Raw genomic sequence first — 17,733 nt, 5'->3', positions numbered from 1 at the left:
AATACCTAATTGCCCCCAGGTTCACTGATTTCTAAAGAGGAACTATACGTTGTACTTTGGGGGTACCCTAAGGCAGCATGCTATAATGGATATCAAGCTGTTTTGGGAGTCAATGAGAACTGGGTTCAGGTCCTGTTTGATACATTTTGTCTTTATGACCCAGGCAAGTCTCCTAACCTCTGAATACCTCAAGCAATTTCTATGACTCAGTTGAAAATCAGATTCTGATCTGCATTGGTAAAAAAGTTTTTTTTCACTGAACATTTCTTATACCAGTGAAATCATAGATCTGGTTTAAGAAAATCAACTCAAACAGCATTAGGTCCAAAGTAAGGCATAATGTATTAGAAATATCTGCAGTTCAATTGCTGATACCTAAATCCTCTCTATCCCACAAATCATATTTTTAAGAAGGACATTGACAGTGAAAACTTAACTTGAAGGAATTCAGAGACAATACTGTAGGAACACTGGTATGAAAGAATTTCTCTGTCTCTCTCTTTTTCTGTCCCCCTTCCTCCCTCCCCCAGCTTTGCTTTCTCACCTTCTCCCTCCCCCATGATAAAAGAATTGTCTCTAAATATAACATCCCCTCAATGTGCCTAGAAGGCATCTGCCAGGTCTAGATGCTTGGTAGCACATAGGTGGTGCAGGCATTCTTCTGTAGGCCCTGGTTCCTCTGACCACTCAGCATAACCTTGACATTTGTACTTTTTGTAGTCTCTCTGGACCTTAGAGATTGATGTTCTCTCTCATTGCTGCTTCACTGCCAGTGTTCTATCTCCCTTGGCCTCCATCCACTGCCCTTGGAGAGGTAAAGGATGGTGCTAAACTGGGCTTGTTTGGCTTTTTGAGTTGATCCATCACTGGGCAAGTATGGTGAAAGGTCAGTTGGGAAGTGAGGGTCTGGAGAGGTGTAGCAGGGAAGACTGTTTCTACCTCAAACTAGGGGAAGGACATTGTTCACTCTTACCTTAGAAGAAGCCCCCGAATCCTACCTCCCTAGGTTTGTGAAAATTATCTTTTCCTCTCCTGTTTCTAACCATGGGTAATCCAGGCCTTTCATCCTGATTCTCCATTCCCTGTGAAGCAGCATAAACAAGGTCTCAAGAAAACAGGAAGCCAGGGTGACAAATACCAGGGAGCCAACTCCACAATCAGTGCTCTGTGAGATACTCAATGACTACCAGGGCTATTTAGGTCAATGAAAGAAGTAGACTTAGACCCCAGAAGCGATGAGGGGAGTTAGGCCTCTGCTGAGGTTCTGGTCCCAGGAACCCTCCCTTACTTAAACTATATTTTATTCTTCCTTGATCACTTGTGGTATAAAGTTAACCCCTGAACTCTCAAGGGCTATGCCAGTGGGATACAAGCTATGTGTTTCTGATCCTTGAACTAGTCTAGGTAACTACTAGCAGTGTGCCATTAGGCAAGTACTTAATCTCTCTGTGCCTCAGTTTCCTCAGCTGAAACAATGGGAAGAATAATATCTGCAATATCCCCCCTCACAGGTCATTGAAAGAAGCCAATGAGTATAGTATCAAAATTATCTGTGAGGAAATGCTCTCTACCAATATGACATCTGCTCTGCAGCTCATAACCTTGGAGTTGTCTGAGGCAGTAGTTGTGTTACATGATATAATACGAGTCAGAGTCATCAAGTGGTGGAAACAGAATTTAAACTCAGGTCTTCCTAGCACTGAGACTAGTTCTCCCCTCTCTCAGCCACTGTATAGTATTATTTTGTTCTTATCATTTTCAGTGAACCTAAATAGAAATGATTGTATAGGTGGATGAAATGTTCTTTATTAATCTGTGCTTGTTGGGGCAGCCAGTAAATAAAGGACTGATCTGGAGACAGGAGGATCTGAGTTCAAATCCAGCCTCAGACACTTATTAGCTATGTAATCCTGGGCAAGTTACTTAACCTCTGTTTGCCTAAGTTTTCTCATCTGTGAAATGGGGATGATAATATCACCTACTCAGGGTTTTTGTGAGGATCAAGTGAAATAATAATTGTAAAATATTTAGCATAGTATCTGACACATAATAAATTCTATATAAATGTTAGCTATTATTAATGATGGTGATGGTGGTGGTAATGATGATAATGTTGTTACAGATTTGTCACCAAAATGCTGATCAATAGATCATAAATTTTTTAACCCTAGCAATTCATGAAAATTATCTGCAAATACTTGGAAGAGATTTGTATATCCCCCATAGATGAAGTCACTGATCCTTAAAATAAATATAAAATCATACCATATCAGTGCTAGAAGGGGACCCTTAGAAAGCATTTAGATGTTCTCTTTTCCCCCCACAAAAGTTGCCACTAGGCCTGGGGATTAAGCAGGAAGTACTGTGGTCAAGTTTTCATTGATTCATTAATACTTTCTGATTTTTGGTGATGGAGTAGGTTTAGCTTGGCTAGGTTCGAGGGAAGCTTCTATACCATTGATTGTCTGTGAGGTTCTGTAAACACATCCAGCCCTTGAGTTGATTTCTATCTTGTTTGGCAGAGAGATACCAAAATATGTCTCCAGAAGCTCTTTGCTTTCTCACTAAGAATTTGTTGGATCATTCAGGATCACACTCCTTATTATCTAATAAGGCAACTTTTTCCACTGGGTAACATTATCTAAAAGTACAGTCATCTTTTTCTTGTGAATGACACCCTTGGTGAGAACATTTAAAGTTTTGATGCAATACACCTATTTTGGGACTTAGGACATTTCTCTCTAATTCTTTAGCTTCTGGAGTGAATTCTGTACTATTTACTTAGTTCAGGCTTAATGAGACCTTTGTTCTTGTGACACAGTGGTATCAAATTCAAATTAAAATGGAGAACACAAAACCATTGAAAAGAGTTCTTATAGGCCACATATTAACTTAGAAAACTGCATATTAACATATCTTTTTCTATTCTACTTTTATTTATTTTGTTAAATTTTCCTAATTACATTTTTATCTGGTTCTGTACTTCACATGTGTGACATGCCTGTTCTGGAAGACCCTTAGAAAGGGAGTAGGCATTCTTTTATATCAAATCTAGATGTGATGAAATCAGGGAGGCAGCAGCTGCTGCCAATAGCCTAAGGAGGGCACCAACCTCTCTTCCACTCTTCATTCTATCTTTGGTCAGAAGAGATAAAAGCAATGAGACTCACTACTTCTGGGCTAAATTGACCCTTTTTTGGTAGCTGCAGAACTGAGTGTACTGATAGAAAGGAAAATTAGTCATGTCAGATCCCTGCCTGTCTGAGCGGAACCACTCTGGGGGGAGCCTTGTGTTTCCTTGGTGGCTTCCTTAGTGTCTGTATTTTTGTTCCTCTGAATTGGGTTTGCTCCTGGGGAAGTAAATCTTATATACTAGGCTAGAGTGTGAGCTGTCTGTAGTCTGAGGAATAGAAAATTCAGAAAAGCTTGGGCAGTGATGACTCTGTCATGTCAGCAAGGGCTGGATCCTCAGATACTAACTTTAGAACCCAAACCCAGCTGTCTCTGGTCTGCTGAGATTGACCATATCAGAGATTGCCAGGATATTGGAAGTCAAAGGATGGGGACTTGACGCAAAATATGGAAGAATGGAATATGGAAGAATATATTGTATAGGCAACCAATGTCAGAATCTAGGACTAATCTAAGGACCAAACTAATTCTGTCTCTCCCCACCATCCTTTATCCCTCAAAAGGCAACCATATGCCTGGTAGTATAATTAAAAGAATTTGGGAAAGTATCTAAGACAAATCTATAATGCTGTTGCTGCAGAGGAGACTTCCATAGGTATAACACTGACATAGCCTTCCAGAACTACAGACTATGTCAATACAGTACTAACTGTATCATGTCTTTAAAAATGGGAAAAACTTTTTGCCTGGATCTAGGGACAGTCTTTGTGTCTTTTGTTTGAAGCCAAGTGTGGAAAGGTTAATGAGATGATACATTTTTTTGACCATAGCAATTCTCAGCTCATCTTCTTAGTCACTAAGGGGCTATGAAATGTGTCTATGGAGGGTGTTTCCATAGTGGGGAAATAACAGGTCCATGTGAAGTGTTGAAGCTATTCACTTCAGGATAGACTTATGGATTACTTAGTTCAGGGTTTAAAAAAGGCCCTTCTTCTTCTGAAAAGCCCTTAGCTTGATGGGAGCAATCAGTCTTTTGTATTGAAACTAGAAGTTAGAATCAGGTAGGCAGCAACTGTTGCTAGTAGCCCAAATAAGGGTATCAGTTATTTTTTCACTTTTGAGTATCTTTGGACAGTAAGACAGAAGAGGTGAAATCCAGTAACTTGTGGTAGAAGAGAGAAGTCAAGAACAACTCAAATTTTTAACCTTACTGATGGGGAGGATAATGTTTACTTTTAGACATTCTTGCACCTAATAATGAGAAATGAACATTGTGGTTTATAATTTATAAATAGATCTTATAGATACTATTTCATATGATCCTCACAACCACTATATGATACAGGTAGTTACGAAGAGGAAGATGATATTGTCCTTATTTTGTAGGTAGGGAAACTGAGGCTCAGATTGGTCACAGGATCATAGATTGAGAGCTGGAAGGGCACTAAAGTGGCCTCCAGTTCACCTCCCTTACTTTGCAAATGAGGATACTAAAGTCCTGAGAAGACTCAATAACTTGCCCAGGGTCATACAAGCATGGAATTCAAATCCATGTCTTCTGTCTCCAAACTGAGAGCTCTTTTCATTGGACTGAGGTGAAGTGGCTTGATCAAACAGCTTGCTAATCATAACTGACTTTTAAATAGCACTTTAAAGTTTGCAAAGGTTTTATGTACATTATCTCATTTGAATCTTTTAATAGCCTTATCATTCTAATTTCAAAGATGAGGAAACTGAGGCTAAGAAGTTAAATGACCTATTTGAGGTTACCCAGCTAGTAAAATTCCAGAAGTAGAATTTGAACAGAGGTCTGAGTTAAATTCTATTTTACTATGTCATGCTTCCTTTAATTTTGCCCTCATCTCTTGACTCCTGGTCCAGAAGGTTTTTTTTTTTGTTTGTTTGTTTTTTTTACTAAAGTCTGCTTCTTTCATTAGTCTCAGCCTAGTTCTGAATGTGAGGGGGTTATTGGAATGTGAATGGTATTTCTTTCCTACTGTTGAGAGAGAAGGGGGGTAGGAACTGATAAGGTGGCAGACCTCAAACCTGTTGGAAGTGAGAAGATGAAGCTAAAATCCAAAGGAGAGTCCAGTACTCTACCTTCTCCTACTGAGCACATGGGATGTGTTTCATTATATTTGATAATTCTGTTCTAATTGATCCATGGCCAGCTAACCTTGTACTTATCCTTGACTCATAACTTTTCCTCGACAACCACACCTGACCAAGAAAGAGACTATAATAGCTCCAGGGCTGTTCACAACCCTTCAGTGGCTTCTCATCACCCACTAAATAGTACCCCAAGACCCAGAGCTGACATTCAAGACTTCCTGCCAGCTTCCTACCCTGCCACTCTTAGAATAACAACAACTCATTCTGTAGCATTTTGACATTGATAAAACATTTTCTTCACAAGATCCCCATTTTATATAAAGAAAATTGAGGCTCAATTAGGTGCCCATGGACCCGATTCTCCAGAGTCTAGTGTTCTTTCTACCTTATCATCTCCTATCTGGTGCTATACCCCTTTATGTACCCTATGCACCAGCCAAACTAGACTCTTCAATCCCCCCTGCCCACCCACCCCCTGCTTCTTGTTTTTCTACCTCTATACCTTTATTTGTCCTTAGAATGACTTCCCTCCCAATCTTTGGCTATTGAAATCTTCCTCATTCATCCTTCAGGTACTAGCTCAAATGTTACTTCTTCCAGGAATTCTAATGCTGTTATAGCCCTTTCTGCCTTACACTTATTTTGTAGTTATTGCATGTTTGTGAAAAACCATAACTCCCATGCAAGATTATAAATACCTTGAAGTCAGGGATTGACTTATTCAGACTATTCTCCCAGTTCCTCAGGCTTGCCTCATTATCTCTCACCCCTTATATACAATGTGTTACCAAAGCCTCTCGATTTAACCTTTGCAATATCTCTTGAATAGGCCCACTTCTCTCCTCTGACATAGCCACTACTCTGGCGAAGATGCTTAATTGCCTCATGTTTGGATTATTGCCAAAACCAGCTGGTGGGTCTGCCTGCCTCAAGTCTCCACTCCTCACACATCAATCCATCCTCCATTCAGCCACTAAGGTGATTTTTCTAAAATGCAAGTCTGATCATGTCACCTCCCTAGTCAATAAACTCCAACAACTCCCTGTTGCCTCCAGGAGCAAATACAAAATAGTCTATTTTGCAATGAAAGCCATTAAAATCTAGCTCCCTCCAACCTTCCAGTCTTCTCAACCCTACTCTGTGACATAATCTTCAGTATAGGACACTGGTCTCCTGTCTCTTCCATGAACAAGAAGACTCCATTTATGAAAAAGATAGTTCCTGGCTATCCTCAATTCCTTGAACACTCTACCTCCTCTGCTCCAATTACTGACTTCCCTGGCCTCCTTTAAGTCCAAACTAAAATCCCACCTTCTACAGGAAGCACTCCTTAACACCAAATCTAATGCTTTTCCCCTCTTGACTATTTTCTATTTATCTTGTATATGACTCATTTGTATATATTTGTTTGCATGTTGTTTACTCCATTATATTGTAAGGTCCTTGGTGGTAAGGCTGTCTTTTGCCTCTTATTATTTCCCTAGTAATTTGCACAGTGTCTAGCACATGGTAGTCATGTAATAAATGTTTGTTTAATTGAATTGGAAAAGGTAAGTGCTGTTTCCATAGAAGAGAGTTGAACTTGAGGTCAGAAGATCTGAATTTAAATCCTGAGTCCATCACTTAACAGTTATGTGACTTTAAAGAAGTCATTTCATTTCTCTAAATTTCAATCTCTTTAGTTGTAAAATGGGACTAATACTTTTCACCTGGGAGCTGTTGTGAGGCAAACATTTTTAAAATATAAATGCACCATAGAAATGTGACTTATTATTTGTCTTTGTGTCTTTTCTCTGAGTATAGGCTCTCTACAGAGCAAACAATAAATGTTTTTTGTATGAACAAGTTTAAAATGGCCCCAGTTTAGCCCAGGATGAAAACCAAGTTTCATTTGTAACACTTCAACATGAGCCATGTTGTCATGAGCAAACCACTTTCTTCTCTAAGCCTCAGTTTTCTCTTTTGTTAAACGGGGATGATAGCACAGTACTAACTCCAATGATGGTTAAGAAAAAAGTGTATTATTGCCCATGCTAAAGGATTCTAGAAATGAGAGTTGTATCAATAGCATGGGTTTTCTTTCCATCTACTGAGAGTGAAGATGAAGTATTCTTAGGTACCCCTCCTTTGAGGATGAAGCTCCTGGAGCCCTTACTTCAGGCTATAAATGAATTTTGCTTTGTTCTTTCCTTCAGAAAATGAACCTCCCTCTCCTCTGGTTTCTGGGATCATAGACTACAACATGCCCCTCACCTCAACTTACCTGAAGCAGATGAAGCTACGGGTAATGAATTCCCAGGAGCAGGTGAGTTGCCATCTTCTGAAAGGCTTGGTTGGAGAACATTAGGCAGAAATATCTCCCTTCCCCTGAACCTTCCAAGAACATTGTACCACCTTATCAGGGACAAAAGACCAAGGTCCAAGAAAACTGACTGAAAATAGAAGAGGTTTCCAGTCCATTAAGTTGGAATGTCAAAGCTGAAAAAGATGGAAGAAGACAAGGCAAGAATGTATTCCTAGTTAACTGTTCTGCTAGGCAGAACTCTGATGGTCAGAAGAGGAATTACTCTAGTGAAATTCTTGGAATTTATATACTCACCCATCTCCACACACTTTTGCAGACAATTATTAATAAGAAGGATCGGGAAGCTAGAATTTGAGTATTCAGTTTGCCTTTAAAAAAGAGTCAGAATCCAGAGAAACCTTAAAACACAGAAAGTGAAAACTGGAAGAGACCTTAGAGCTAGAAAGAGTCTTAAAAAAAACATAGGATTATAGGTAGAAGGGACCTCAGAAGTCATTTTATTGCATCCTTTCATTTTATAGATAAGGAAATGTACTCAAGGCAACATAGTAAGTGGCAAAACTGGAACTCATACCCAGGCATCTGGTATATTTCCCACTAAATTGCATGGACTCAGGAAGACCTGAGTTCAAATTCAGTCTCAGATACTTATAGCTGGTTGACCTTAACCTTTTTCTACCTCAGTTTCCTCATCTGTAATAACAATAGCAACTACCTCATGGGATTGTTGTGAGGATCAAAAGAGATGAAATACAATAAAAATACTGACTATTATTAAACCATACCTCACATTTATACTTTAAAAGCACTTTTCTCACAGCCCATCTCTGAAGTAGTGCAGGTATTATTTTGCCATTTTATGGCCAGGGAAACTGATTTTGAAAAATGAAGTGAATTTCTCACTGATTGAATAATTGATAAGTGTTAGAAACAAGATTCAAACTTGGTCTTCTAACTCAAGGCATAGTATTCTTTCCATTACCCATCACTTCCTCATTGATCTGAGTCACAACGAAAGATAGAATAGAATTGGAGTGCTTTTGTGAATTCCTTTCCTCAGGGAGTCAGGAGAAGTCTGGTCTACTCTTGAGGCTTAAGCCTGGGAGAGTGAGCCTCCGAGGATGGCTTGATAATACTCTAGGGCCCCCAACTGTCCAAGCCTCCCCAGCTTTGGTTTGCTCAGGGCTTTTCAGGTCACCATGGAAACAGTCTATAAAAAGGTTTAAAAAAAAGCACACACAACTTTACAATCTATTCACAAAGCTAACCCTACAGCCCTCAGCCAAGTGAGGGCTTGGTTATTCCTGTCCAGCAGGAAAGGTGGGGGTCCATTTTGTTTGTAGACTTTCTCACTGTGTCCTGTTTATCACAAGAAAATAACCATATCTTGCATTTTTTTCAGTTTTTTTGTTTTTTGCAAGGCATTGGGGTTAAGTGGGTTGCCCAAGGCCACACAGCTAAGTAATTATTAAGTGTCTGAGGCTGGATTTGAACTCAGGTACTCCTGACTCCAGGGCCGGTGCTCTATCCACTGCACTACCTAGCTGCCCCATATCTTGCATTTTAAAGTATGCTTACACCCATTTTCTCAGTTGCTCCTCTTAACAGCTCTATAATTGGCTGAGGGGACAGGGATTACTATCAACCCCACTTTATAGATGGGAAAACTGAGACTCCATCATGGTTATGTGATTTATTGTGGTCACAAAGCTAAGAAAGGTAGTATAAGGACTTGAACTCAGAATCCCAAGATCAACATTCCTCCTACCTGTTTCAGTCAAAACTGAGAAGAATGTTAGAACATAGAACATAAAAGACAAAAGCTCAAAGGAGTCTTAGAACACAGAATGAAAGAGGGAGGAGGAACCTTTTTTAGTTGGCAAAGGCGAAAACTGATGCCTAGAGAAGGAAAGGGACCTGGCAATTTAATTGTAGGTTTGGCACCAGCAATCAGGTTTTTTGACTTTGTATCATAGTTTTTCTGTTTTCTTAAAAAAAAAAACCAAAAACAAAAACAAAATAAACACACTTTATTTCACATAATATTCAAGTTGCTGTGCCACCATGACTACCACCTTCATACCTTCCAGGCATTCTCTCATGACAAAGATCCAGGACTCTTTCCATTCCCCTTACTGCCTACTAGAATAAATCCATCCATATTTGGTTTAGGATGGATTCAGTTGCCTTTTGAGACCCTTTTCAGTTCTGAGATCCGCATGATTTTGTCATCTTAGTGTTCATTGTTTCCCATCCATTTCAGAGGATAGATTATAATATTTTCAATACAGAAAATGCAAGATAGTCTCCCAGTCAAACCCATAGAAAGAGAGTACCAAATAATTTCATTAGTGGGAAAAGACCCAAAGTTCATATAACAGCCGTTGGGTATTTGAAGGCAGCTGTTGTCTCCCCTGAGTCTTCTCTTCTCATGTTAAATATCCTCATTTCCTTTATTTGATCCTCATTCAGTATGGACTCAGGGCCCTGTTATTTGCACTGCACCACATCGTTCTTCCATTCTCTACCCATTCAAAAATGAGGAAATGAAATCAGAACTTCTTAAAAGATGAGGGCACTGCTTACCCTTACCATCTTCCTGCCCCCCCTCAAGTGCTCCTCGTGTCCTACCTACATGTAAGGTGAGGTCACTCTTGTAAAAGCCTAGTTAAATAGTCCAAAAGCATAAATGGGGAAAGGATTGCTACTATTATTGTTGTTATTATAACTCAGACTTACATAATGCTTTCTAGTTTCCTGTTTCCTTTCTCTGCCAGTTCTAAAGGACTGCACCTAAAAATTCATGGTACAATGCATAAAAAATTGGATTGCAAATGGGAATGTTTGGCCTGATTAGTCTTGCCACTGAGTTCACATGTGGCCATGGATAAGTCACTTCCCTTTTATGAGTTATAATTCACCTCTGGAAAAGAAAGCACCTATTTTTATAATTAGAAAAATGGTTTAAATCTCAACACTATTCTTTACTAGATTTATGGCTTATGGTAGATTCCCTCTCTAAGCCTCAAGTCTCCTTATCTGTAAAACGGGGATAATAATAATATTTAACTGTACCCACCTCAACATTACTAGGGTTACCTGATTATAATACCACCTTAAAGTGGTATAGAACTATGAGCTATGTAGATAATTCCAACTGAATTCCTGTGTTTATGTGAAGCAGGGAGCAACTTCCCATTGGGGTTAAGTTGCTCAAAGCCTGGAAAACTAATCTGGCTAAAATGAGGAAGCAGACATTTCGTTTCATGGTTACCACATATGAAATGTGGAATTCTATTCCTCACACACAGCTCAAACACATGCAGCACCCCAAAATATAAACTATTCAGACTTTCCAGTTAGCCTTACAGGAGAGGCAGCCCATATGTCAGTACACTTATTTATTAATATGAGTATCGGGGCATCTTTTGGCTTTCCATAACTTTTTTCCCTCTGGCATTCTTGATTATCTTTTTCTAGAAAACCACTATACAGAATCCACCAAATTATGCCTGGTTCTGATTCTTCGATTCATAGTTAGCAGAGCACAACACTAGGATTACCCATCTATCATACAAATACTAATAATACTTTTATTTATAAATCACGTTAAAGTTTGTAAAGTATCATTCATGCTTTATCCCCCACCTGTCTCCCATTCTTCCTCAATCTATTTTGCTAGTCATTTTACTCCTGACCTCTAAATGTGGGTATCCCCTAAGAGTCTTCTTCTCTTCTCTTCCTAACCTTTCTCTCAGTGATCTCAGAAGTTTTCTTGGTTCAAACACAATCATTATGCAAATGAAACTCAAATCTACATGACCAGCCTATACTTTCTCTCATGAACACCAGATGTTTGTTAAACACCTACTTGAATGCTATTTAAGCATATCAAATTCAACATGTTCAAAATAGCACTCATTCAATTTCCACATAAATCCATTCTTCCTGCAAACTCAACAATTTCTGTGGATGGAGTCATCAACCTTCCAGTCACCCAAGTTCATAGGCTTGGGATCATTCTTGACTCCTCCTTCTCTCTCAATCCCCATGTTTAATCAATTGTCAAGGCTTGTTCCCGTCTATCTTGACATCCCCTCATATCCATCCTTTTCTTTTCATTCACATAGCCTCTATGGTAGTTCAGGTCTTTATCACTCCTTTCCCAGATTACTGCAATAGTTTCTTATTTGTTCTGCCTACTCCTGGTCTTCCCTTTGCAATGTATTCTCCACACAACTGCTAAATTGATGTTCCTAGAACTTAGAACTAATCATGTCATCTCCCTGTTCAAAAATTTCCTTTGTTTCTTTAACATCACTAGGATAAAGAACAAAACCCCAAGTCTGGCATCTAAAGTCTCCACAATGTGACTTCTACTTACATTTACAGGCTTATTTCATATAACTAACCTTCATATACCCTCTTCTAGCCAAACTGGCCTATTATCTGTTCTTAATATGAAACATTAGATTTCCTACCTCTCTGCAGGAAAATGACACATGACAGCCCATGTCTAGAATATATTCTTTTCACCTCAATCTCTTGAATATCTAACTTTTGCCAAATTACAATTCAAGTTCATTGCTCAAGCTGTTTTTTAGTCATGATCAACTCTTTGTGACCCCATTTAGGGTTTTTCTTCACAAAGATGCTGGAATAGTTTGTTATTTCTTTCTCTAGCTCATTTTTGCTGATGACAAATTGAGGCAAACAGGATTAAATGACTTGCTCATGGTCACCCAGCTACTAAGTGTCTGCAACAAGATTGGAATTCAATTCTTCCTGATTCCAACCCTGGCATTCAAAGCAACTTAGCTGCCCATAATTCAAGTGTTCCCTCCCAAATGATCCCTTCCTTGATTTCTTCTCCTCTTTGCCCCAGTTATGAGCACCCTTTCCCTTGTAGAATGCCTGTATTGTTTTGCACACACTTTATATACGCTTTCTTGTCCATATAGTCTATTTCTTGAGGCTTTTTAAAAGCAGAGATAGTTTCATTTTGTCTTGTCCTTCCTGGATGGGTATTGGCATGCCTAGTATAGATATTGCCTTGTACAATTAACTACTTTGTAAATGTTTGTTGACTTGAAGCTTTAAAACAGATAGATGCTATGAGTGTTATTGTTCCTACTTTATAGATAAGAAAACTAAGACTAACAGAGATTAAATCATCTCCCCTGGGTCACACAATGGGTCAGAGACAGCACCTTAACCCTGGACTTCTGGAATTCAATTCTGGTTCTCTATCCATAATACTATACTACCTCTCCACTATCTTTTACTTTCTCTATATGACCTACTCACTTTCTTTTCCTGCCATAAATGCCCTTCACACAAATAGGCTATCATTAGTAATATGCTATAGTTTCTTGTACCTGCCATTTGCCTTTCCTTTAATTTTTAGATTCCTATTATTATGATTCGGAGTCTTGGGGTTTATAACTATAATGCATCCCTAGGACAAAAATATACAATATAAAATACTTTGTGGTCCATGTATTGGTGTGGTCATCATGAGCAGCAGTGCTAGGGTATTTCCATGAAATCCCTCTGTATTTGGGGAAAGGGAAGCAGTTATTGAAATGTAGTTGGATGGTTCATTCATTCAGCATTAAAATACCTATTCCCTGCCAAGTACTGTGCTGGACTCTGATCAGTCTGCTTGGTGACAGTAGATTTACAGATAATTTAATCTAGTCACTTTCTTTTACACAGAAGATGAGGACCAAAAGGAAGAGGAGATTTGTCTCACTCATACATAAAGTGGCAAGTTTGTCCTGGTCTTGAAGTTGTCAGGAATGTTTCTTTGAGCCTTAAAGACTCTATAATGTTAGAGCTAGATGGGAAAAATGATCAGGTGTGGGAAAGGGAAAAGGGAGAGAAGAAAGACATTTATTAAGCACCTACTGTGTGTTAAACACTGTTCTAAGCACTTTATAAATATTTCATTTGATCCTCACAACCCTGAGAGGTAGGTAGATTTTCATTTTACAGTTGGAGAAACTGAGGCAGATGGTATTTAAATGATTTGCCCAGGGTTCAGACAGGGTCTGAGGTATGATATAAATTCAGGCTTTTCTGATGGGGATAGAGCCCAGAGCTCTATTGACTGTGCCACACAGGTACCTTCTAAAACTAAAAGTGTGAAATAAATTGGGGAAGAAACTTGTCCCAAGTCACATGGTATATTTACTACAAAATATATAGTGATAGAGTCAGCACTAGAGCCATGGCTTCTAATTCTGATGCATTCTGTAAGGGAAGCAACTTGCACCAGGTGTAAGGCATTTGAGAGGACATTGAGTATACTGGTAACATGGTGGACCTGAAGTCAAAGGCCATCAGTTCAAATCCTAATTACTCACTGGATGATATTGGGAAAATGTTTTCTTCATTCTGCCTTTTGGTTTCCTCATATATAAAATGAGGAGATTAGATGTAGAGATGTCTCTAAGGTCAAATCCAGTTCAAAATACTTCAATTCCTAGCAACAAATTTTCAGGTTATCTGAAGTTGATATATTGTTATTCAGTGCTTTCAATCATGTTCGGCTCTTTGTGGTTCCATTTGTTGCTTTCTTGGTAAGATACTGGAGTGATTTGCCATTTCCCTTTCCAACTCATTTTATAGATGAGGAAAGTGAGCCAGAGTAAAGTGACTTGTCCAGAATCACACAGCTGCTAAGGGTCTAAGGAATTGGATCTGTGATTTCATTGGGATGGGAGAGATATTTGATCAATTCAGAATGGCACCTTCTCTGCAATTTGTAGTCTTAGTTACCTAGAGCAGTGAAGGGTGCCCAGGGTCATCCAATTTGTATGTGCCAAAGCTCAGCCTTAAACCCAGACTGGCTCCAAGTTTTACTTTTCATCTCTCATACCATACCACTTTGAGGATGTTCCAGTTCAATAAAATTCTTTATGTTAAGAAAATGACTGCTGTTCTGGACTAGCAAGAGTATTCTTTTTTCCACTCCAAGTTTTTCTTATTTCCAGTGAGTTCTTTGTAAATGAAGCTTCACAAGACTTTAAATATATTCTTACCTCTGACACTAATTCTAGCTACATAACCCTGAACAAGTCACTTCACTTTCTTGCCTTGATTATTCCATTTAGAAAATGAATGGGAGGGTCAGCTAGGTGGAACCATGGATGGATCACTGGCCCTGGAGTCAGGAGGATCTGAGTTAAAATATGACCTCAGACACTTAATAATTATCTAGCTATATGACCTTGGGCAAGTGACCTTGGGCAAGTCACCTAACTCCATTGCCTTGTGAAAGCCACAAAAAGAAAAAAAAAGAAAAGGAGTAGGAAATTTACCTATAGTTTTATAAACCATCAGAGCTGAAAAATTAGTTTAAAACATGGATACATGAGCTGACGGGATCATAGAATATACGATGTTAAACCTGACCAGCACTTTTAACAAACTAATAAATTCTTTGTTTTACATATAGGAAAACTGAGACACAGAAAAGCAAAAATGGCTTATTTATCTGGAATCTGTCAAAAAAATTTGAAAAAGGGCTTTGAAATTTTAAAGTGTGAGACTGTTTTTGGAAAAATTGCTGGAGAAATTAAAAGCAAAGAGTTATATGAGAGTTGGATATTTAGAACCTTCTTAATCTTCAAGAGCATATCTCCAATATTGGCAAACTAGATATCTACAACTATTTTTTTTTAATTTAAGGCAATGGAAGTTAATTGACTTGCCCAAGGTCACAAAGCTAGGCAATTATTATTAAGTGTCTGAGGTCATATTTGAACTTATGTCCTCCTGACTCCAGGGCTGGTGCTCTATCCACTTTGACACCTAGCTTCCCTGTTACAACTAATTTTTAAAAATACACCAGGATCAGAAGAAAAAATGGGGGGGGGGGGGGCAGAAGTACAACCATGCCCAGACTTTTAAATTCTAAATTAGTGTTTACATTTTAGTTATTTGTGTATGTCTCTCCCTTCCCCCATCTTTCTAATCCCACCTGAGATTATGAACTTCTTAAAGTAATTGTTGTTTCTCCAATTCTGAGCACATCTTTTTGTACTTAAAAAATCAAGTTGTTTCATTGCTATTGGTTTGCTTATTGACATCAAATATAGAACACAAGAATGTCAGAATTGAAAATCAGGGCGTTCTATCCCCTCACATAACATGAGGAAAGTGAGGTCCAGAGGAGGTAAATGACTTTCTTAATTAGAGACACACAGCTCACTGGTAGAGGTTCTACCCCTGAACAAGTCTATGCATTTTCCAGGACTGACTCTCTTACCGCTTTTCATCTTTCTCAGATCAAATCGCAATAAAAATCATATGCAATATTGGACAGGGAGATATAGACCCAGAATTAATTGGACACTGAATAACCTAATTTTAAAGAATGAGTGGATCAAACAACAAATTATAGAAAGAATTAATTATTTTATCCTAGATAGTGACAATAATGAAACAACATACCAAAACCTATGGGATTCACTCAAAGTGGCTGTCAGGGGATATATTATATCTTTAAATGCTTACATGAATAAATTAGAGAAAGAGGAAATCAATGAACTAAATATGAAACCAAAAAAAATTAGAGAAAGAACAAATTAAAAACCCCTAAATACCAAATTAGAAATTCTAAAAATTAAAGGAGAAATTAATAAAATCAAAAGCAAAAAACTATTGAATTAATAAATAAAACCAAGAGTTGGTTTTTATAAAAAAAACAATAAAATTGATAAACCTCTGGTCAATTTGATTTAAAAAAGAAAGAAGAAAACCAAATTGCTAGTATCATAAATGAAAAAGGTGAACTCACCACCAATGAGGAGGAAATTAAAGTAATAATTTGGAATTATTTTGGCCAACTCTATGCCAATAAATTTGACAATCTAAGTAAAATGGACAAATATTTACAAAAATATGAGTTGTCCAGGTTAAATGAAGAGGAGATTAAATACCTAAACAACTCTATCTCAGAAAAAAAGAAATTCAACAAGCCATCATTGAACTCCCTAAGAAAAAATCTCCAGGGCCTGATGGATTCACAAGTGAATTCTACCAAACATTTAAGGAATAATTGGTTCCAATTCTATTTAAACTCTTTGGAAAAATAGGGGAAGACGGAACTCTGCCTAACTCTTTCTACGACACCAATATGGTGCTGATACCTAAACCAGGAAGAGTTAAAACAGAGAAAAAAAATTATAGACCTATCTCCTTGATGAATATAGATGCAAAACTCTTAAATAAAATCTTAGCAAAATGATTACAACAAGTTATCACTAGGATAATACACCTACACCAAGTAGGATTTATCCCAGGAATGCAGGGTTGGTTCAATATTAGGAAAACTGTTAGTATTATATAATTAATTATACTATCAGAAATTATATGATGGGGACAGCTAGGTGGCACAGTGAATAGAGCACCGGCCTGGAGTCAGTAGTACCTGAGTTCAAATGTGGCCTCAGACACTTAATAATTACCTGGCTGTGTGGCCCTGGGCAAGCCACTTAACCCCATTGCCTTGCCAAAAAAAAAAAAAATTATATGATTATATCAATAGATGCTGAAAAAGTTTTTGACAAAATACAGCACCCATTCCTACTAAAACCACTAGAAAATGTAGGAATAAATGGCTTGTTCCTTAGAATGATAAACAGTATATATCTGAAACCATCAACAAGCATTATATTCAATGGGGAATAGGCTACAGGCATTGCCAATAAGATCAGGGGTGAAACAAGGATTCCCATTATCACCATTACTATTCAATATAGTTTTAGAAATGTTAGCTTCAGCAACAAGAGAAGAAAAAGAAATTGAAGGAATTAGAATTGGGAAGGAAGAGACAAAACTCTTACTCTTTGCAGATGACATGATGGTATACCTAGAGAATTCCAAGAAATCATCCAAAAAACTACTGGAAACAATTAGCAACTTTAGCAAAGTTGCAGGATATAAAACAAACCCTCATAAATCCTCAAATTTTTTATATATGACTAGCAAGATACAGCAGGAAGATCTAGAAAGAGAAATCCCATTCAAAGTAACCTCAGACAACATAAAATACCTGGGAGTCTATTCGCCAAGGCAGACTCAGAAACTTTTTGAAAAACAATTACAAAACACTTCTCACACATAAAATCAGATTTAAATAACTGGGCAAACATTAACTGCTCATGGAATGGTCT

General features: G+C 38.0%; 1 protein-coding gene across 4 annotated transcripts in view; it reads left to right on the top strand.

Moving 5' to 3' along the window:
• NOL4L (nucleolar protein 4 like) overlaps positions 1 to 17,733 on the top strand; it is a 210,037-nt gene that overhangs the window by 73,359 nt on the left and 118,945 nt on the right. For all 4 annotated transcript variants that reach the window (XM_074211872.1, XM_074211874.1, XM_074211873.1 and 1 more), the window contains one exon: positions 7,440 to 7,549. In XM_074211872.1, coding sequence (XP_074067973.1) covers positions 7,440 to 7,549 — 110 coding nt within the window. The remainder of the gene's footprint in view (positions 1 to 7,439; positions 7,550 to 17,733) is intronic.

This window comes from Macrotis lagotis, chromosome 1 (assembly GCF_037893015.1).
Source record: "Macrotis lagotis isolate mMagLag1 chromosome 1, bilby.v1.9.chrom.fasta, whole genome shotgun sequence".
Taxonomy (NCBI): domain Eukaryota; kingdom Metazoa; phylum Chordata; class Mammalia; order Peramelemorphia; family Peramelidae; genus Macrotis; species Macrotis lagotis.
Note: the sequence above shows the minus strand (reverse complement) of the source record. Positions and strands in the feature narration are given on the sequence as shown.